General features: G+C 42.5%; 3 protein-coding genes across 4 annotated transcripts; 1 reads left to right on the top strand and 2 right to left on the bottom strand.

Moving 5' to 3' along the window:
* Nucleotides 1-821: 821 nt before the first annotated feature.
* On the bottom strand, nt 822-3490 carry LOC110505697 (protein yippee-like 5). 2 transcript variants are annotated; one of them, XM_021585088.2, is made up of 3 exons: nt 3147-3490; nt 2616-2774; nt 822-2268 (listed from the first exon to the last, which is right to left on the bottom strand). In XM_021585088.2, exons 2-3 carry the CDS (start codon nt 2754-2756, stop codon nt 2044-2046), a joined length of 366 nt encoding a protein of 121 aa, XP_021440763.1. In that variant the 5' UTR covers nt 2757-2774; nt 3147-3490; the 3' UTR covers nt 822-2043. The 2 variants fall into 2 exon arrangements, with proteins under 2 accessions (XP_021440763.1, XP_021440764.1); XM_021585089.2 differs by having other exon boundaries at nt 2616-2808; nt 3147-3482.
* Nucleotides 3491-10750: 7260 nt separating this feature from the next.
* LOC110505695 (b(0,+)-type amino acid transporter 1-like) lies at nt 10751-16991 on the top strand. Its single transcript, XM_021585086.2, has 6 exons — nt 10751-11573; nt 15635-15768; nt 15858-15987; nt 16124-16248; nt 16339-16426; nt 16585-16991. Exons 1-6 carry the CDS (start codon nt 10839-10841, stop codon nt 16813-16815), a joined length of 1443 nt encoding a protein of 480 aa, XP_021440761.1. The 5' UTR covers nt 10751-10838; the 3' UTR covers nt 16816-16991.
* Nucleotides 16992-16994: 3 nt separating this feature from the next.
* On the bottom strand, nt 16995-20602 carry hs1bp3 (HCLS1 binding protein 3). Its single transcript, XM_021585087.2, has 7 exons — nt 20154-20602; nt 19611-19776; nt 19071-19278; nt 18437-18647; nt 18115-18236; nt 17771-17906; nt 16995-17684 (listed from the first exon to the last, which is right to left on the bottom strand). Exons 1-7 carry the CDS (start codon nt 20234-20236, stop codon nt 17435-17437), a joined length of 1176 nt encoding a protein of 391 aa, XP_021440762.2. The 5' UTR covers nt 20237-20602; the 3' UTR covers nt 16995-17434.
* Between the last annotated feature and the right edge of the window lie 388 nt (nt 20603-20990).

The raw sequence follows: 20990 nt of genomic DNA, 5'->3' as shown, positions 1-20990 counted from the left end.
GGCCGTGTTAGAGCATCAAAACCCTGATGTATCTTGGGTAAATTGTGACTGACTCACTGATCTCCAAATACTATTGAGGTTATTTATGATGCAAGGCGATTTGTAGATCACTCAGTCTCGACCCAGCTGCAATGTCAAACGCTTCCACTGTCTAAATGCTTCCACTGGGTTCACAAACCTTTTTACTTGGGGCCCCCCTTCCAGCATTGGGGAAACTCCTGCGCACCCCCTGCGCCACATCTATTTCTACGGGCACAAGCACTGTTCATGACACAAAATGTCACCCCTCTTGTTTGCAGAGAGAATTGTGCAGGTTTAAAGCTTATTTCCTGCAATTCTACACATATTGTCATGGGGTGCAAAGAACATTTTGTAGTTTAACTAAAGCAAATTTTCTTTAAATTCTATACATTTGGCCATGTCTAATGTGTTTACATGTGATATTTGAGTGACAAAAAAATGACAACAATATCTCTGGGCTAAAAATAACCCCCGTGTTCAGCTCTGTTCAGCTCTGTAATATGTAACCTAAATTAAAAAACCTTAGCTGACAGTCTAGTTGATCTGGACATTTCTGACAGGTTATAAATAGCTCTCTAATGTATGCAATGCCTAACATGACAATAGGAACTGATGATGCACTACCCAATTTCGAAATTGCACGTTGTGCATTCTACTATTACAGTTTGGAAACCACTGGTCTATAGGATAACCATAGTCACATCACAACACGCATTGTATTTTTAGTATGTAATCCGTTTTATGGTGCCATCTAGTGATCTAAAGCTCAAACTGTACCAAACAACATTTGGAAACATTACTTTTAGCAAGAATACACACTTTATTTCAGAAATCATCACTACAGAGGAAAAATTGCCCAAGCAGGATAACTGGAAAAAGAGACAATCTTACATATCAAGAAAAACATCAGACGTTGTTTTTTAAAAATACATAAAGAAAAACAATAATCATAATAAAAGCAATATTTTTTTATACTCATTCTGTAATTTCTTGGTAAATTTAAAAAAAAATATTTGTATTGTATTCACGTGACATTCTACTGTACTGTTGGAGGTGCTTTTAACACCTGCAAATCTGTGTACTCGACTAATAAACTGATTTGAAAAGCAAACCAATTAAAACAATGACTCATCTGAGAATAAAAATACAATAATGATACTAACCATTAATACAATTATAATAATTTCTGATGATCATGTGTTATTTCTATCTACTCCGCTAGCCAGCACCTCGTCTTAATAGGTGTGCGTTTCTTTTTCTTCTAGATTTCTATCTATTGTACATTAACCTGGGCAGGGATTCGAAACAAAGAACAGCATGACAGAGAACACAGATCCCTTCATTCCAACTGGCTGGGAATTGTCAGAAATTGGGAGGAACAGCAACAGTTCATATGAAGGCCAGCCCAGCAGGCCACCAGTCTTTGGGCATGATACTACCCTGCTCAGCTCCTCACTTACTAAGAGGCAATAGGCTGCTCGCACTCCTCACACACAGAAGGATGGACTTGTGGGGATGTGCATGGCAACAAGCAGGTCCTCACAATGCATGCACAGGCACAGCAGCCAGATAGAGGATAAGGATACACAGTACACACAACACTGGGAGGGAGTTATAGTGACTGCAGCTGTAACGTTGACAAAATATCCAGTCAGTGAATACATCTACTAATCATGCATGTGAGCATGTCAAGTATGTAAATATGAGTCTGTGTGCCTTGCAGTGTGTGTAGTTGCCTTCAAAATCCTGTGTTTGCACGTGTGCATGGAGTCCATAGGTATGTGAAAGCGGGCCCGTCGATGTCTCTAGGTGACAGAAGGTGGTCTTTGAAAGAGAGAGGGGTTTAGGAGAGGCCAACAACGCATCAAGAGATCCAGCCAATCAGGAGAGGTCAAAAAGTCCTAGCTAGGTCAAAGCTGTGGGTGGAGCCTAGACTATTGACCAGTGTCTGGAATAATGAGCTTGGGGCTATGGAGGGTTAGGGCAGGGGCGTAGGGATGAGCGAGTATTTTGAGCATCAGCTCAGGAATTGTCAGAGGGGACATGTTCTTCGAAGCCCTCGCTCTCCCTGACGAGTGCTCTCTCCAGGATGACACGGCCCTCCTTGTAGCGCTGGCTGTCCTCAGTGGCAAACTCATAGATCCAGCCCAGCTTGCTGTTACAGTTCTTACAGCTGACATCTCGCACCATGTGTCTGCCCGTCAGCATCACGCGGTCCTGCACCTCGCTGTACTGCAGGTTCACCACCTTACAGATAATGAATAATAATGCAGAGGTTATTACACAGTCGTAACATGGTAATAAACATGTATGTGTTTGCTAGGTGTTACTTCTGTCTTTAGTGGAAGTGGGTTTTCTAGGTGTCACGTGTAGTGTAACTTGCTGTGTAAATAATGTGAGTACACTTGTGTGTTATACATAGCTAAGTATAGTGATAGTGAGCCTGGAATAAAATATATTAGTTTTAGTGTTTATGCATAAAAGGAGTTTTCACATTGGACTATTTCAATCAAGGGATAAAAGTACTCATGTGAAAACATGTCTTTGGCAGTAGCAGGCAGGTGTCATGGTGTTACAGTGGAGGTGTCGCTTGCCTTGTTGAAGAGGAAGGCTCTGCCGGTGGCTCCGGTGAAGCGGGTGGAGATGAGTTCTGAGCGATTGGTCAAGATAGTGTCACAGTTGGCGCAGGAGAAGAGGCGTGTGCCCCCGATGTGGTCCAGGAAGATCCGCCCCATGGTTCAGTACACACTCACCTGCAGGACCAAACGGAAGGTTAAACGCTGCTCTCTGAAAGACAGAGAGATAATTTAAATTACATCTCTATACTCTGTTCAAAAAACTGTTCAATGAAGAACACAAATCCATGACAACTGTCATAATAAAGTCCCTAACGATAATACAGTCAGTCCCTAACGATAATACAGTCAGTCCCTAACGATAATACAGTCAGTCCCTAACGATAATACAGTCAGTCCCTGACGACGCTGTGTCTCGCGCACGCACTCTCTCTTTCATGGCTGGTTTGTCAAACTCAGTAACGCCATATTTAGCAAACGACGTCGATGGCATCAAGAGAAGGTCGGAAAAATATGACGTGTTGTTGCCTAAACACAGCCCAGTCTTACCGTTTAAAGACTTTTCGACTAGTTGGGTTTTAGCTATTTGTAGCTAAGCCGTCCTTTTCCACGTTAATTATTTTATTCCCCAAAGTCTGTTGGGTTCGTTGTCGCTTTGTTGTTCTCTCCCAGCTGTTCCTGCGGATTCTGTATCAACATCCGGTACGATGACGTGACGTAGAACGTCGCACTGGCACTTAGATCGAATAGCATTCCAGCTATGAACACAGTATTCTGCTCTCTAGTGGGTAGAGTTAGTAAGATTTTTCAACCAAATCGTTTGAGAAGGAGGTAGCTACAGCTCAATATGGAAACCGGAATATGGGCAAGTGGGTGTGTTGAAAGGAAAGTAGCAAGCATGTGGAAGGAAGTGGTTGTGTCCAAAGGAAAGTAGTAGGCGTGTGTAAAGGAGGGTGTGTGTCGAAGTGCTCTCCTATAGGTTAGAACAGTTCTCAACTGGTTCAGAGAGGGAAAGGAAGAGGCCCAACTCGATCAAAAAATAATACGGCCCGACTCCGTGGAAAATATGTCTCCCTCCAGCAGGTGGCATTTTTGCGTTGTTTTACCAAGGAATGCGTTTTAGTATTGAGGTCAATGAGAGAGTGTCGAATTTGGGCAACCAAAATGGCTATTTTGCTACATGAGGTTTATATTATGGAATAAGAGTTTCGTAACGCTTACATTGTTTCGAGTGTACTGATATAGGACACGTGACATCCCAGCAGCTTTGATTAAAAAAAACACTATATCGGAGTTGTCTCGAGATGGCTATGCATATTCATGTCATGAGGCTAGTAGCATAGCATCTATCTCCATTGAATACAGGTGGTTGACGTCAACAACTCTCATAGAATATTAAAAAATGAATTACAATAATGATCTCCATCCACCAATCCAAAGAAAGGATAGGCGGGAGCTAGGCCTCTACAGGATCGGTGTCCACTGCGGGACGGTTGAGCTAATGTAGGTTAATGCGATTTGCATGAGGTTTTAAGTAACAACAACATTTCCCCAGGACATAGACATATCTGATATTGGCAAAAAGCTTAAATTCTTGTTAGTCTAACTACACTGTCCAATTTGCAGTAGCTTTTACAGTGAAAGAATATCAATACCTTTCATTTCACATTTCTACAAACTTCAAAGTGTTTCCTTTCAAATTGTATCAAGAATATGCATATCCTTGCTTTAGGTCCTGAGCTACAGGCAGTTAGATTTGATTTATTTTCATTTTATTTTTTGTTAAAAAATTTTTTACAGGCAGTTAGATTTGGGTATGTCATTTTAGGCTAGACGTCACACTTTTTGGACTACTCCCATTAGAGTAATTTATCTTGTCAGTATATCCATGATCTTTGACTGGTTTTACCTAAGGACTTAAATTGGAACCAGGTTGTCTCAGTTGTAACCCAACATTGGCATTGTGAAAAATGATTGCCAAAATATAATCTGGAAACTATTTTAAATGCTATATTGATAGTAAATGTATCAATTATTTGCCAATGGAACAACATTCCCAACTCTCATTGTCAATAATACAATTTTGCCCATATTCTTGATGAAGAATGTTAGTAACTCAATGGTTTAAGAGCCCCAAATCAACCATAATAGCACTGCTAATAGCTCTATAATGAAAATACCATGAATTAAGAAAATATATACTATCACTTCTATACACTTTCTTCCTGGTTTAAGTCATTTCAGTTTAGACTGAATAAAATAAAATAAAAATGACAAAAACATTTACTCAGACAATCACGACCCATTCCAAACCTCCCGCGACCCAAATCTGGTTTGCGACCCACCAGTTGAGAATCGCTGGGTTAGACTGTTTTCATTTAACTACCGTACAACGAGAGTTAGGACTTCTGTTTTGAAGCCAGAGGACGAGTCTATGTCATATTTCACTCTTAGTTTTACACAAATAATTGTACATTTTTAGTTATAAAATTGACGATGGATTATTTTAAAAAATAAAAGTACTGATGATGGGTGTACTGTTGCTTCATACGTTGTATGCGTTTGCTTACTGTGAACTATAATATCCTATGCTTCACGGAGTCGTGGCTGAACAAGGACATGGTTAACAAATCTAGCTGCTTTTTTATGCATCGGTAAGACAGAATGGCAGCGTCTCACAAACTCAAGGGCGGGGGTATGTGTCTCTTTGTTAAGAACAGCTGGTGCACGATTTCTAATATCAAGGAAGTCTCCAGGTTCTGCTCTCCTGAGTTAAAATACCACATGAGAAGCTGTAGACCATACTATTTACCAGGAGAGTTTTCATCTATGTTTTTCGTAGCTGTCTATTTACCACCACAAACCGATGCTGGCACTAAGACCACACTCAACTAGCTTTATAGGGCCATAAGCCTACAAGAAAATGCTCATCCAGAGACAGCGCTCCTAGTGGCCGGTTGCTTTAATGCAGGAAGCTGAAATCTGTTTTGCCTCATTTCTACCAGCATGTCACCTGTGCAACTACATCACCTTGACTCCTCACACAGAGACGCATACAAAGCTCTCCCTCGCCCTCCATTTCGCAAGTTTGACCATAACTCTATCGTCCTGATTTCTACTTACAAGCAAAAACTCAAACAGGAAGTACCAGTGATGCTCAATTCAGAGGTGGACCAATGAAATTAATGCTAAGCTACAGGAATGTTTTGTTAGCACAGACTGGAATATGTTTCGGGATTCATCTGATGGCATTGAGGAGTTTACCACATCAGTCACCGGCTTCATTAATAAGTGCATCGACAACGTCTTCCCCACAGTGTCCGTAGGTAGATCTCCCAACCAGAGGCCATGGATTACAAGCAACATCCGCACTGAGCTAAAGGCTTAAGCTGCCACTTTCAAGGAACAGGACACAAAACTGGATGTTTATAAGAAATCCCGCTATACCTCTGATGTACCAACAAAGAGGCAAAGTGTCAATACAGGACTTAGATCAAATCCTACTATACTGGTTATGATGCTCGCCGGATGTGGCAGGGCTTGCAAACTATCACAGATTACAAAGAGAAACCTAGCCACGAGCTGCCCAGTGACGCAAGCCTACCAGATGAGCTAAATGCCTTCTATGCTCACTTTGAGGCAAGCAATACTGAACCATGCATGAGAGCACCAGCTGTTACGGACGACTGCATGATCACACTCTCCGGAGCCGATGTGAGTAAAACTTTTAAATAGGTTCAAATTCACAAGGCCACAGGGCCAGATTAATTACCTGGATGCGTACTCAGAGCATGTGCATTCCAGCTGGCAAGTGTCTTCACTGATATTTTCAACCTTTCCCTGAACAAGTCTGTAATACCTACATGTTTCAAGCAGACCACCATAGTCTCTGTGCCTAAGAACACCAAGGTAACCTGTCTAAATGACTATCGCCCCTTAGCACTTACATCTGTAGTCATGAAATGCTTTGAAAGGCTGGTCATGGCTCACATCAGCACCATCATCCCAGACATGCTGAACCCACTCCAATTCGTATACCACCATAGATGACACAATCTCTATTGCACTCCACACTGCCATTTCCCACTTGGACAAAATAAACACCTACGTGAGAATGCAGTTCATTGACTACATCTCAGCGTTCAACACCATAGTGTCATCCAAGCTCATCACTAAGCTAAGGTCCCTGGGACTGAACACTTCCCTCTGCAACTGGATCATGGACTTCCTGACGGGCCAACCACAGGTGGTGAAGGTAGGCTACAACACATCTGCCATGCTGACCCTCAACACGGGGGCCCCTCAGGAATGGGTGCTTAATCCCCTCCTGTACTCTCTGTGTGGCCATACACGATTCCAACACCATCATTAAGTTTGATGACAACACAACAATGGTAGGCCTGACCACAGACAACGATGAGACAGCCTATGTGGATGAGGTCAGAGACCGGGCAGTGTGGTGCCAGGATAACAAAATCTCCCTCAACATCAGTAAGACAAACGAGCTGATCGTGGGCCGAGCACTCCTCCATTCACATCGACAGGGCTGTAGTGGAGAGGATAGAGAGCTTCAAGCTCCTTGGTGTCCCCATCATTAAGGATCTATCATGGTCCAAACACACAAACACAGTTGTAAAGAGGGCACGACAACGCCACTTCCCCCTCAGGAAGCTGAAAAGATATGGCATGGGCCCTCGGATCCGCAAAAAGCATTGGCTGCATCACCGCTTGGTATTGTACTGCTTGGCATTCAACCACAAGGCGCTAGAGAGTGTAGTGCATACAGTATGGCCCAGTACAACACTGGCTCCCTGCCATCCAGGACCTCTATACTGGGTGTTGTCAGAGGAAGGCCCAAGAAATTGTCAAAGACTCCATCCACCCAAGCCACAGACTGACTGTTCTCTCTGCTACCGCACAGCAAGTGGTACCAATGCACCAAGTCTGGAACCAACAGTACCCTGAACAGATTTTACCCCCAAGCCGTAAGACTTCTAAACAAGACTGCTAAATAGCTCATGAAATGTCTACCCGGACTACCTTTAGATTAACTATCTTGCAATGGCTCTATGCACACACACTGGACTCTACCCACACACTCACACCGACACCCCAACACACACATACTGTACACACAATACATATGCCCACGCACACAACATGCACACACATGCATACTGATGCCACGCACTCACACACACACATACTTTCACACTCACCACATAGGCTGCTGCTTGTCACTTTACCCCTACCTACAGTGCATATGGAAAGTATTCAAACCCCCAGACTTTTTCCACATTTTGTTTATGTTACAGCCTTATTCTAAAATTGATTAAATAATTCTTTTTTTCTCATCATTCTGCACACAATACCTCATAATGACAAAGCAAAAACAGGTTTTTAAAATGTATTGCAATTGTATATAAATGTTTTGAACTGAAATATCACATTTACATAAGTATTCAGACCCTTTACTCAGAACTTTGTTGAAGCACCTTTGGCAGCGATTACAGCCTCAAGTCTTCTTGGGTATGATGCTATAAGCTTGGCACACCTGTATTTGGGGAGTTTCTCCCATTCTTCTCTGCAGATCCTCTCAAGCTCTGTCAGGTTGAATGTGGAGCGTCACTGCACAGCTATTTTCAGGTCTCTCCAGAGATGTTCGATCGGGTTCAAGTCCAGGCTCTGGCTGGGCCACTCAAGGACATTCAGAGATTTGTCCCGAAGCCACTCTTGGGTTTTCATGACTGTGTGCTTAGTCGTTGTCGTTGTCCTGGTGGAAGGTGAACCTTCACCCCAGGATGAGGCCCTGAGCGCTCTGGAGCAGGTTTTCATCAAATATCTCTCTTTACTTTGCTCCGTTCATCTTTCCCTTGATCCTGACTAGTCTCCCAGTCCCTGCCGGACTGCTGCTGCCACCACCATGTTTCAACGTAGGGATGGTGCCAGGCTTCCTCCAGACGTGACGCTTGGCATTCAGGCCAGAGTTCAATCTTGGTTTCCTCAGACCAGAGAATACTGTTTCTCATCATCTGAGAGTCTTTAGGTGCCTTTTGGCAAACTCCAAGCGGGCTGTCAAGTGCCTTTACTGAAGAGTGGCTTTCGTCTGGCCACTCTATCATAATTGATTCATGGATTCATGGAGCGCTGCAGAGATGGTTCTTCCATTTCTTCCTCTTGCTGTCTCTGCCTGGCCGGTTCCCCTCTCTCCACTGGGATTCTCTGCCTCTAACCCTATTACGGGGGCTGAGTCACTGGCCTACTGGTGCTCTTTCATGCCGTCCCTGGGAGGGGTGCGTCACTTGAGTGGGTTGAGTCACTGACGTGATCTTCCTGTCTGGGTTGGCGCCCAACCTTGGGTTGTGCCGTGGTGGAGATCTTTGTGGGCTATACTCGGCCTTGTCTCAGGATGGTAAGTTTGTGGTTGAAGATATCCCTCTAGTGGTGTGGGGGCTGTGCTTTGGCAAATTGGGTGGGGTTATATCCTTCCTGTTTGACCCTGTCTGGGGGTATCATCGAATGGGGCCACAGTGTCTCCTGACCCCTCCTGTCTCAGCCTCCAGTATTTATGCTGCAGTAGTTTATGGGTCGGGGGGCTAGGGTCAGTTTGTTTTATCTGGAGTACTTCTCCTGTCTTATCCGGTGTCCTGTGTGAATTTAAGTATGCTCTCTCTAATTCTCTCTTTCTCTCTTTCTTTCTCTCTCTCGGAGGACCTGAGCCCTAGGACCATGCCTCAGGACTACCTGGCATGATGACTCCTTGCTGTCCCCAGTCCACCTGATCGTGCTGCTGCTCCAGTTTCAACTGTTCTGCCTGCGGCTATGGAATCCTGACCTGTTCACCGGACGTGCTACCTGTCCCTGACCTGTTGTTTTCAACTCTCTAGAGACAGCAGGAGTGGTAGAGATACTCTTAATGATCGGCTATGAAAAGCCAACTGACATTTACTCCTGATGTGCTGACTTGCTGCACCCTCGACAACTACTGTGATTATTATTCTTTGACCATGCTGGTCATTTATGAACATTTGAACATCTTGGCCATGTTCTGTTATAATCTCCACCCGGCACAGACAGAAGAGGACTGGCCACCACTCATAGCCTGGTTCCTCTCTAGATTTCTTCCTAGGTTTTGGCCTTTCTAGGGAGTTTTTCCTAGCCACTGTGCTTCTACACCTGCATTGCTTGCTGTTTGGGGTTTTAGGCTGGATTTCTGTACAGCACTTTGAGATATCGGCTGATGTATGAAGGTCTATATAAATACATTTGATTTCCACAGAGGAACCCTAGAGCTCTGTCAGAGTGACCCTCAGGTTCTTGGTCACCTCCCTGACCAAGGCCCTTCTCCCCTGATTGCTTAGTTTGGCCGGGCGGCCAGCTCTAGGAAGAGTCTTGGTGTTTCCAAACTTCTTCCATTTAAGAATGATGGAGGCCACTGTGTTCTTGGAGACCTTTAATACTACATAAATGTTTTTGTACCCTTCCTCCAGAACTGTGCCTTGATTACAATCCTGTCTCAGAGCTCTAAGGACAATTCCTTTGACCTCATGGCTTGGTTTTTGCTCTGACATGCACTGTCGTCTGTGGCATATGCACTGTCATCAAATCATGTCCAATCAATTGAATTTACCACAGATGGACTCCAATCAAGTTGTAGAAACATTTCAAGCATGATCAATGGAAACAGGATGCCCCTAAGTTCAACTTCTAGTCTCATAGAAAAGGGTCTGAATACTTATGTAAATCAGGTATTTCTGTTTTAATATTTAATACATTTGCAAAAATGTCTAACAACCTGTTTTCACATTGTCATTATGGGGTATTGTGTGTAGATTGCAGAGGATTTGTATTTAAGCAATTTTGGAATAAAGCTATATCGTAACAAATGTGTAAAAGTCAAGGTGTCTGAATACTTTCCGAAGGCACTGTACATACATTCATTTTACAGAAATGCCTGGGGAAAAACTAGTCAGACATTGGTGCAAAATAAAGTTATTTATTTTTGTTTGTGTACTTATTTACTCCCCCAGTGACCTCAACCCCCCCCCCCCCCCCCCCCCCTTTCAAAAATCTATCTCTATCTAATCTGTAACAATCCCTTGGCACTGAAATGTGGTTGTAAAATAGTCATACTCACTCTTCCTTCTGTAATTATTAACCCACTCAATGGTGGTACAAGTGACTTGGACACAGACTTTAAAGCTTTACTTCAGCAAATATCTTGTTGGTCTATGGTAAAACATGACTGGTGAGGACAGATGCCCAGCAGTTGAAGTTCTGGATGGCACATCACCCAAGCTCAGCCTGAAACGGGAAGTGGGACTGGTTGGTGCTGTGTCGCTCGTGGCTGGCACTATGATTGGATCTGGGATTTTTATGTCCCCTCAATTCGTTCTGGTCAACATAGGAAGCCCAGGAGGAAGCCTGGTGGTCTGGGCTGCTTGTGGCCTGCTGGCTGTGCTTGGCTCTCTCTGCTATGCTGAACTGGGGACAGTCATCCGAGAGTCGGGGGGAGAGTACATCTATATCCTACGGACGTCAGGCCCAGTATTGGCCTTCATTTTAATTTTCAGCTCAGTCATATTTGTGAGACCTGCCAGTGTGGCTGGGATCTCATTGAGCTTTGCTGAATATGCATTGGCACCTTTCTACCAGGACTGTCCATGCCCACAGCTGTTGGTGAAGTGTGTGGCTGCAGCAGGGATTGTGGTGACAGCCATTGTTAACTGTCTGAATGTACGATTCGCCATGTCAATGCAAGTGTTCTTCATGGTGGCCAAGGTGCTGGCTCTTTCAGTAATAATTATTGGAGGAGTGGTGTTGCTCGTCAGAGGGGAAACAGAAAGTTTTGAGGATTCTTTTAATGGGACCAACTTGGGCATCAATCCGATAGGTATTGCTTTCTACCAGGGACTGTGGTCCTACGATGGATGGAATAACTTGAATTATGTGACAGAAGAGCTGAAACGTCCTAAGGTAAAGAGATGCATTCACTTCCATTGTAGAATCTGTACATTGAATTTATATTAGTGCTGATTTTGAGTACATAATACATTATATTTATTATCTCATACAGGTTGATTACAAAGGAACACTAACACTGGTTTACACATTCTGAGTGTCACTGACCCTGACAAAAAGTGTTTTCAATGGGTGGTGATCTCAAATTTGTTTATTCCGGATGGATTCTCCTCAGGTTTTCTCCTGCCATATCAGTTCTGTTATATTCACAGACATTATTCTAACAGTCTTAGAAACTTCAAAGTGTTTTCTATCCAATACTGCCAATACAGTCCAAGGACTGTTGACATCTACTGGAAGCCATAGGAACTGCAATCTGGGAGGTATTCCATTTATTTTCCCATAGATAGCCATTACAATGAGTGGTGAGCTCATTTTTTTTTATTTTGGATGGATTCTCCTCGGGTTTTCGCATGCCATATCAGTTCTGTTATACTCACAGACATTATTTTAACAGTTTTCGAAACTTTAGAGTGTTTCCAATACTTCCAATTACTTCCAATTATATGCATATCCTAGCTTCTGGGCCTGAGTAACAGGCAGTTTACTTTGGGCACCACAGTCACCCGAACATCCGAATACTGCCCCCTATCCCTAAGAAGTTTTTAAGCAGGTCAACATTAACAAAGCCACGGGGCCAGATGGATTGCCAGGATGTGTACGCAAAGCATGCACGGACCAACTGGCAAGTGTCTTCACTGACATTTTCAACATCTCCCTGACTCCCTGAGTCTGTAATACCTACATGTTTCAAGCAGACCACCAGGAAGTGAAGGTAACCTGCCTAAATGATTACTGGCCCGTAGCACTCACATCAGTAGCCATGAAGTGCTTTGAAAGGCTGGTCATGGCTCACGTCAACAGCGTGAGCCGTTTTCTTTTTTGTACTACTGAGGTTATAGCTCACAGGAAATAAACCAAAAATACAGAGTATAGGATATACAGTGCCTTGCGAAAGTATTCGGCCCCCTTGAACTTTGCGACCTTTTGCCACATTTCAGGCTTCAAACATAAAGATATAAAACTGTATTTTTTTGTGAAGAATCAACAACAAGTGGGACACAATCGTGAAGTGGAACGACATTTATTGGATATTTAAAAGTTTTTTAACAAATCAAAAACTGAAAAATTGGGCGTGCAAAATTATTCAGCCCCTTTACTTTCAGTGCAGCAAACTCTCTCCAGAAGTTCAGTGAGGATCTCTGAATGATCCAATGTTGACCTAAATGACTAATGATGATAAATACAATCCAACTGTGTGTAATCAAGTCTCCGTATAAATGCCCCTGCACTGTGATAGTCTCAGAGGTCCGTTAAAAGCGCAGAGAGCATCATGAAGAACAAGGAACACACCAGGCAGGTCCGAGATACTGTTGTGAAGAAGTTTAAAGCCGGATTTGGATACAAAAAGATTTCCCAAGCTTTAAACATCCCAAGGAGCACTGTGCAAGCGATAATATTGAAATGGAAGGAGTATCAGACCACTGCAAATCTACCAAGACCTGGCCGTCCCTCTAAACTTTCAGCTCATACAAGGAGAAGACTGATCAGAGATGCAGCCAAGAGGCCCATGATCACTCTGGATGAACTGCAGAGATCTACAGTTGAGGTGGGAGACTCTGTCCATAGGACAACAATCAGTCGTATATTGCACAAATCTGGCTTTTATGGAAGAGTGGCAAGAAGAAAGCCATTTCTTAAAGATATCCATAAAAAGTGTTGGTTAAAGTTTGCCACAAGCCACCTGGGAGATACACCAAACATGTGGAAGAAGGTGCTCTGGTCAGATGAAACCAAAATTGAACTTTTTGGCAACAATGCAAAACGTTATGTTTGGCGTAAAAGCAACACACCATCCCCACTGTCAAACATGGTGGTGGCAGCATCATGGTTTGGGCCTGCTTTTCTTCAGCAGGGACAGGGAAGATGGTTAAAATTGATGGGAAGATGGATGGAGCCAAATACAGGACCATTCTGGAAGAAAACCTGATGGAGTCTGCAAAAGACCTGAGACTGGGACGGAGATTTGTCTTCCAACAAGACAATGATCCAAAACATAAAGCAAAATCTACAATGGAATGGTTCAAAAATAAACATATCCAGGTGTTAGAATGGCCAAGTCAAAGTCCAGACCTGAATCCAATCGATAATCTGTGGAAAGAACTGAAAACTGCTGTTCACAAATGCTCTCCATCCAACCTCACTGAGCTCGAGCTGTTTTGCAAGGAGGAATGGGGAAAAATGTCAGTCTCTCGATGTGCAAAACTGATAGAGACATACCCCAAGCGACTTACAGCTATAATCGCAACAAAAGGTGGCGCTACAAAGTATTAACTTAAGGGGGCTGAATAATTTTGCACGCCCAATTTTTCAGTTTTTGATTTGTTAAAAAAGTTTGAAATATCCAATAAATGTCGTTCCACTTCATGATTGTGTCCCACTTGTTGTTGATTCTTCACAAAAAAATACAGTTTTATATCTTTATGTTTGAAGCCTGAAATGTGGCAAAAGGTCGCAAAGTTCAAGGGGGCCGAATACTTTCGCAAGGCACTGTACAGGCAAATCACCTGAGACAATACCTGACAAGTCTACTCTATCGCATCCTGCTAAATGGTTTTGATCTTTGGACCACCCCACCAACAGAGATATAGTGTGCCCTTATCTATTTTTAAAATTGCATCTGATACACTAATCAGGATGGAAATATGGTTGAAAATGTATGCAGAACTACGTCATTAGCTAGAGGGCAAGTCTACACTAAAAAGACCTTGGCTGTCATTTTTACATTTACATGGCTTTTGACAGCAATTGCATGTGGCTTTATGACCAACACATATAACAATGGTGAGATACTGTAGGTCAACCTTGGCCTTCACCTTTCCGACCTTCAGGGGAAGGAATTATCCAAGTGTACAATGACATACAGTAGCATCCATTTTCTCACTCTCCTAGTCAATCGGACCTCCTTTTTTTTGTTACAGTAATAATTTGGTGAATCTTTAACAAACACTTTGGGGGGGTAATCTGTATGGGTACCATTTTACATCTATAAACAAAGACACAACAATATACATTTTGCAACCTGAGAAGTTAATATTAACTACTAAGTACTTTGCACCCAGCATCAAAGATTTGCCAGGTCTTTGTATGTATTTGTCTTGCTTAAGAAGAAAGGATTGACCATTGACAACATTTTCTCATGTTGTTTGAATCAGTAAGCTGGCCATGGCAAAAACAGAAACAGAAGGGCTTGAACTGAAGTGCAAGTTGGGTTTAGTTGGTTCTGTTTCACTGGTAGCAGGAATCATAATTGGATGGGGTATATTCATGTCCCCTCAGTTTATGCTGTCCTACATTGGAAGTCCAAAGGCAAGCCTGATCATTTGGGCCCTGTTTGGCCTAGTAGCCATGCTGGGAGGAATCTCGTAAGCTGAGCTAGGAACCATTATTAAAGAATCAGGTGGGGACTTCATCTACATCCTTTAAATCTATGGACCTTTCCCTGCCTTCTTTGAGGCCTTTAACTTCCTACTAGTGGTGAAGCCAGCGAGCATCGCACCAATACCCCTCAGCTTTTCAGAATACGCTGTGGCACCTTTCAACCAAGACTGTTCTCCTTTCAGCTAATAGTGAAATGTGCTGCTGTTGCAGCCATCATGGTTGTAGCCATGGCCAGAATCTTGAATGTACATTTATCCATGAGAATTCAGGTGGTCTTCTTGGTGGCTAAGCTACTTATTTGCCCTGATGGTTATAGTAATTGGAGGAGTAGTGAAAATTGCACAGGAGAATGTTAGTGTACAAAAAAAATGCTTTTGATAGTACGAACTTGGGTGTGAGCTCCATAGGGATGGCTTTTTACTAAGGCCTCTGGCCCGTCACTGACTTGTATAACTTAAACTATGTGAAAGAAGAATTGAAAAGACCTGAGGTAAGAATGCACTGTAATAAGTAATGTCCTTTGTTCCATGATCTTAAGGACTTTACATATCTTTATCCATCTTGCACCCTCTCAGGTAAATCTGCCCAGGGCAGTTATGATTGCCATCCCCATGGTAACCATGCTCTATCTACTGGTCAATGTGAGCTACTTGGCTGCCATGACACCCAGAGAACTGATGTTGTCGAGTGCAGTGGCTGTCACCTGGGGGTGAGAGAGCTTAACTCCATCCATACACCTCTCTCAAAAAAATGTTCAATGTGTGATGAGATGACAAATTACATTGTTGTCTTTAACAGGAATAAGGTGCTCGGGAGCTGGGGATGGGTGATGTCCATTGCAGCTGCTTTGTCTGCTTTTGGCTCCCTGAATGGAACATTCTTTAGTGGTGGCCGGGTGTGCTTTGTGGCTGCAAGAGAGGGACACATGGTGAGAAACACATGCAAGAGACAGGCAATTTTAACTGACATTTTTCAAAAGGAAACTTTGGCATAGTCTGATGTAGGTGTTGAGTTAGATAGTTTTGTAGTTTTTATGTCAACATTTGTGTTGTCTTTGTCTCCAGCCTGATATTCTTGCCATGGCCCATGTGAATCGACTGACCCCCTCTCCAGCCCTGATCTTTACCACGGCTATCTCACTTCTGGTTCTCATCCCTGGGGACTTCCAGAGCATTGTCAACTTCTTCAGGTAGTTTATGCTTTGACTTCAAAATGTCTCAATACATTTATCAAATTGTTGCTTTATTTATCTTCCATCCCTCTGCATTGATATTACCAGTTTTACAGCCTGGTTCTTCTATACAATCACTCTGTCTGGGCTTCTCTACCTCAAGATCAAGAAACCTGAACTTCCCAGGACATATAGCGTGAGTCTCATAGGATATCTAATTTCTTATTTTATTTATAAAGGTGTGAGTTCTTTTGAACAACACAAGATTGATTTATTAAAATTCAATTGGCCAAATGGACCCATCTACTTTCTCAACTCTTGTGACAGTACCACTGTTTTTGTTTATTCACCCAGGTTCCCATTGTAATCCCCATCTTGGTCATCATGGCAGCGATTTTCCTTGTGATGGCACCTATCATTGACAACCCTGCAATAGAGTACCTCTACGTCACCATATTCATCTTCAGTGGTGTATTGGTTTATGTGCCATTCATTCACTACAAACTCTGCCCTGGACTGTTGGAGAAAGTCACTGTGTTCCTGCAGCTCTTCCTAGAGGTGGCCCCAGCAGACAAAAATATATGACAATGCTGTCTTCTGAGTAATACCTGGACCAAAATAATTTACATCTCAGATGGGCACCACCATAACCTGATTTTCAATAGTATTTAGGATGGAATGTAAAAAAAAAAAAAAAATCTAATTTGTACTGATTGTACTGCAATATAGGATGCTTTCAATAAATAATGCAAGTAAACATACCATTTTGTAAAATTGTAGACTTTATTTGGTGAAAAAAAGAGAAAAGATAATTTGTTGTTTAATTATTTTTTTACATTAATATGTTCCGACAAGACATTTAGTATGATAAATCCAAAATTACTGTGCAGTTATTACAAAAATGAGTTAGATTTCTTTGTCATTGCATTTGGAACCACTCAATCATGGTAATGTATACAGCATTTTCAGTATAAAAAGTAGGAAAGCAATATGGTTAAAAATAAATGATACCACACAGGCCCATTTCCAGCACTGATTGTAACTACACATGTTCAGTAGACTTTTATTAGAATCAGACTTCCAAAAGTCATCGTTGATGGAATAATATGGGTAATGTCAAAATATAATCATAGGCAGAATTTTTCCTGTGTAGCCTGCTAACAACTTCATGAGTCCTAATCAGTTACTATCATTTAGTTGGCAATTAAAACAGATCCAGATCATCAATAGATGTAGACTCATTTTGTTGGATATACTTGAGAATGTCGATTTGATCCTTCACCTCATCTGCAACTGGAAGAACACCCACAACTGGGCCCCTACCACCTGAGACTAGAGAGGAGGGCTTCACAGGCAGTTTTGGCTTTGGGGCCAGTTTGGGTTTGGGGGCAGGAACTGGCCTTGCCTTGATACTTTTCTTCACCTGGAGGAGCTTGTCAAAGTTGTCTTCTATCCTGAAAAGGGAAACAAGGACAATGTTGAATGGCTAATACAATGTTGTAATAACCCCTTTGTCTCGCAAATAACTGTGACTGTCTACCTGAAAAGTTCATCTGTATCCTCATCCAGTCCTGAATCTGCAGATGCCACATCCTTGTATGCTGTTGGAAGTAGTAAAGGGTCCCCCAACTTCACATTCCACATCAAGTCTGGCTCCTTAAACAGCTTAACGTTGCCTGTTAGCACAATGAAGATATGAGTTGAACTTAAATTGGACAAGAGGCAAGCTTCCTTGGGAACAGATCTGATATTTTCATTTACAGGGTGGCAGTCTGGAATCTCTGACACTGACACTGTTTGTAGACAGCTAATGACATTGTTATTGCAGTTCCTATGGAAGCAATAAATGGAACACAGAATCTGTATTTAAATATTTATACTAACTGTCTTTGGCTGCAGGTTGAAACAAGTCGTCATCTATATCCTCAGCCTCATCAAACAGAGATAACTTAGGTTGGGTAGCCACTTTAGCCTGTGGAGGCTTTTTCTTCTTCTGCCTCGTGCACCTGGGGGAAAGGGTGACAGAAAGCATTAAATACCATACAGTGCCTGTAGAAAGTATCCCAATTTTCAAATGTTGTTGATTTACAGCATGAAATGATATTTTCCCTTTCAACCATTTTATCCAGAATACAGATATTTGAGAAGATACCAAAACCATTGAGAAAAACATCTAAAATGAACACAACCTCAGCAAGGCTCTTACTTTAAATTGCCTAGAGGTCCAAGGTACTGATCATCATCGTCATGTTCCTGCTCCTCTTCCCTAGGTTTCACTGGTGGAACATGTTTGGTTACTTTCGCAGCAGCAGCAGGGGTCTCCTCACTTTCAAAGAAATTAAAGCCTTCTTCTTTATCCTGGTCCTGCCAATCTGCAACGTTCCTGGTTTTCGAATCTGCCATTGTGGACTTCGCCCCTACAGAAATATGAACTGTGAGCCAAATATTCTTTTTGACATTATATTCTTGATTAAATAAGGCAACTTCTACACTACAGGGAAGTACTGTTTATTTTTTCTGTTTGGTTAATAATTCATACTTTTCTTAAATAACCAGCCAGGCAGATACATGTCAATTTGAACCCCCGACTGCCTTGATATACAGTAACCTCATTGTTCAAATAATAATATCACAGTTTGGTGCAGTAGTATTAGTACTAATCCCCAAGGTTGAACATTTTCTGACCTATGTAGTTTGCATTAAGATAGAGGGGTGGCATTAATGTAGGTGAATGAGTTGGAAAGTGCAAGTTTCAGTCAGAGACAAGCAAATCAAACAAGTTATTTACCAAAACTCTATAGAAAAAATACTATTTACTGTAGTGCTTTGTGGTACATTACCTAAGAGCTCCAACACCTCTGGGCAAGTAGCAAGTGTAGAATTCTTGGAGATGAACTTGACCAGTTCGTCAAAGGCCACCCTACGCTCCCGGATGTCTGCCTCGCCTACAAACATGGCCTTGCGAGGCATGGCTGGTAAGGTGATCTTCGGATATTGACCCATGAGTCTGTAGTAAAACTCATCAATTTCACTGTATTTCTTTGAAACCTGCAAAACACATGTAAAACATGCAGGGTCTAGGTATGCCTGTAGCTTTTATAGCAATGCTTTGGGGTTCAAATCTAACCGTTAGAATTGTATATTTGGTTGTTGTTCAAAATCTTAATGTTATTATGCATTATGTAGCTGTTATAAAGGGTTTAGGAATGCATACTGTACATACTGAATGCTACAGTGAAGTGTTACCACAATTTCAGACCAAGCAGTAGCTGCAACACCATCACTTTCAATTTGAGGTGATTAGGGGCACAGGGGCAGGATGCTAATACTTATGTTTCCACCTAGCTTACATGGGACTACGACTACCTGTGACTACCTACCACCAGCTGTACAATGTCTTCAGGTTTGTGCTTGGCGGATTTGAAGGCAGCCAGCCGAGTCACCACAATTATCTGGTACTCCACATGACCTGTCATCATGGTACCACGGATCTCCTGGTAAAGAGGCACCTGCAGATCTATGCCTGTCACCTCATTCTGCAACAGCCTGGGATGGAAAACATTGTGACATTGACCAAAAGTAATTGCATAAAGTGCAAGATTCATACAAGAACAGAACTGTGGAGTGACATCGTGAATAAACATCATTTCACACTGTCCCAACGGTAAACAGCAAGAAAGGAATCCAGCAAACATGTCAATGACACCTTTTATTTCACTACATAATGGTATTAATTCATATGTGCACAATAGTTTGGTGAATAGTTGCAACTAAGTCAAAGGGACCCCTGGGTTGGTACAGGGAAAAACAAGGACTGGCTTCAACAAGTAAACAACGATGGGGATGTGTTTCACACGTGTTAATGTTATCAGGCAACCTCGAAACGTCAAAGAAAGATAGCTACGACATGTTCTTTATTTTACCTGCTTGTAATAAGTCCGTCTGGCATTGTGGTAAGATTGCTGTCCTGTCTCTGTTTATCTGTAATCAAGCTGACCACCCCCATTCCCTACTGTTATGATACAAGTCATGGGATGGGAACTAGATACTGTTTCGGCTGCAGGCATACAAAACAGGGACTTCCGGTTTTAGCCTTCAAAATAAAAGCGCGCTGCTGCACTCGTTCTGCACAGCACGAGCGGTGAGTTGCGAATATTTTGCAGTTGCTTGTGGTCTGGGAAGGAGGCACATCGACTCCTTGATAGTAAGTCGAGGCATATGTCAGTAGCAGAACAAGCTCAAATCAAGTAAAAACTAGCTTGTTTCGACAGCAAAGCTAGGTAACTAGGTCATCATCTACATTGGCTATGATCAGCTGATAGCCCATCCGTCTTTGCCTTAATGGCTTTTGCGTGCAGCCCTGCTACACTAATAGCAATCGGGCATCCGTGTGAGAACTCGTTGGGCTAGAATACGGCCATATCAGCTGTCATTTCATAGAACTCTCCATAAGCCACGCCCCAGTGGGAAGATCTAGGCATGTTGCCTAGAAAAAAATACATTTACAATGTGTCCGCCGTGGTTCTGTGTAGCCTAGTAATGCTAATATATTTCAGACCAGTGTATTGTAGTTAATTTCGTCTTTGACTCAATAAGTTCAATATATTTGAGTAGTAAACAGGGAAACAACAACGAAGTGAAAGGAGATACCAAGTCCGTTTCACAGCTGAATGCTTTCAACCAAAATGTGTTTGCCGCATTTAACCTTAACCCCCTAGGATCCAGGTAGTTCGCAAAAGAATATACCAGAGGGGGGCATC

This window comes from Oncorhynchus mykiss, chromosome 25 (assembly GCF_013265735.2).
Source record: "Oncorhynchus mykiss isolate Arlee chromosome 25, USDA_OmykA_1.1, whole genome shotgun sequence".
In the NCBI taxonomy this organism is placed as follows: domain Eukaryota; kingdom Metazoa; phylum Chordata; class Actinopteri; order Salmoniformes; family Salmonidae; genus Oncorhynchus; species Oncorhynchus mykiss.
This window is presented reverse-complemented; position numbering and strand designations above follow the sequence as displayed.

What these genes read in the sequence shown, in the direction of transcription:
- LOC110505697 (XM_021585088.2), bottom strand. Translation starts at nt 2,756, where the DNA reads ATGGGGCGGATCTTCCTGGACCACATCGGGGGCACACGCCTCTTCTCC. An exon ending in GAGCCTTCCTCTTCAACAAG is followed by an intron (nt 2,269 to 2,615) that starts GCAAGCGACACC and finishes ATTATCTGTAAG; the next exon opens with GTGGTGAACCTGCAGTACAG.
- LOC110505695 (XM_021585086.2), top strand. Translation starts at nt 10,839, where the DNA reads ATGACTGGTGAGGACAGATGCCCAGCAGTTGAAGTTCTGGATGGCACA. An exon ending in GCAGTGGCTGTCACCTGGGG is followed by an intron (nt 15,769 to 15,857) that starts GTGAGAGAGCTT and finishes TGTCTTTAACAG; the next exon opens with GAATAAGGTGCTCGGGAGCT. An exon ending in AACTTCCCAGGACATATAGC is followed by an intron (nt 16,427 to 16,584) that starts GTGAGTCTCATA and finishes TTATTCACCCAG; the next exon opens with GTTCCCATTGTAATCCCCAT.
- hs1bp3 (XM_021585087.2), bottom strand. Translation starts at nt 20,236, where the DNA reads ATGGGGGTGGTCAGCTTGATTACAGATAAACAGAGACAGGACAGCAAT. An exon ending in AAGACATTGTACAGCTGGTG is followed by an intron (nt 19,279 to 19,610) that starts GTAGGTAGTCAC and finishes TGTGTTTTGCAG; the next exon opens with GTTTCAAAGAAATACAGTGA. An exon ending in GATACAGATGAACTTTTCAG is followed by an intron (nt 17,685 to 17,770) that starts GTAGACAGTCAC and finishes TTCCCTTTTCAG; the next exon opens with GATAGAAGACAACTTTGACA.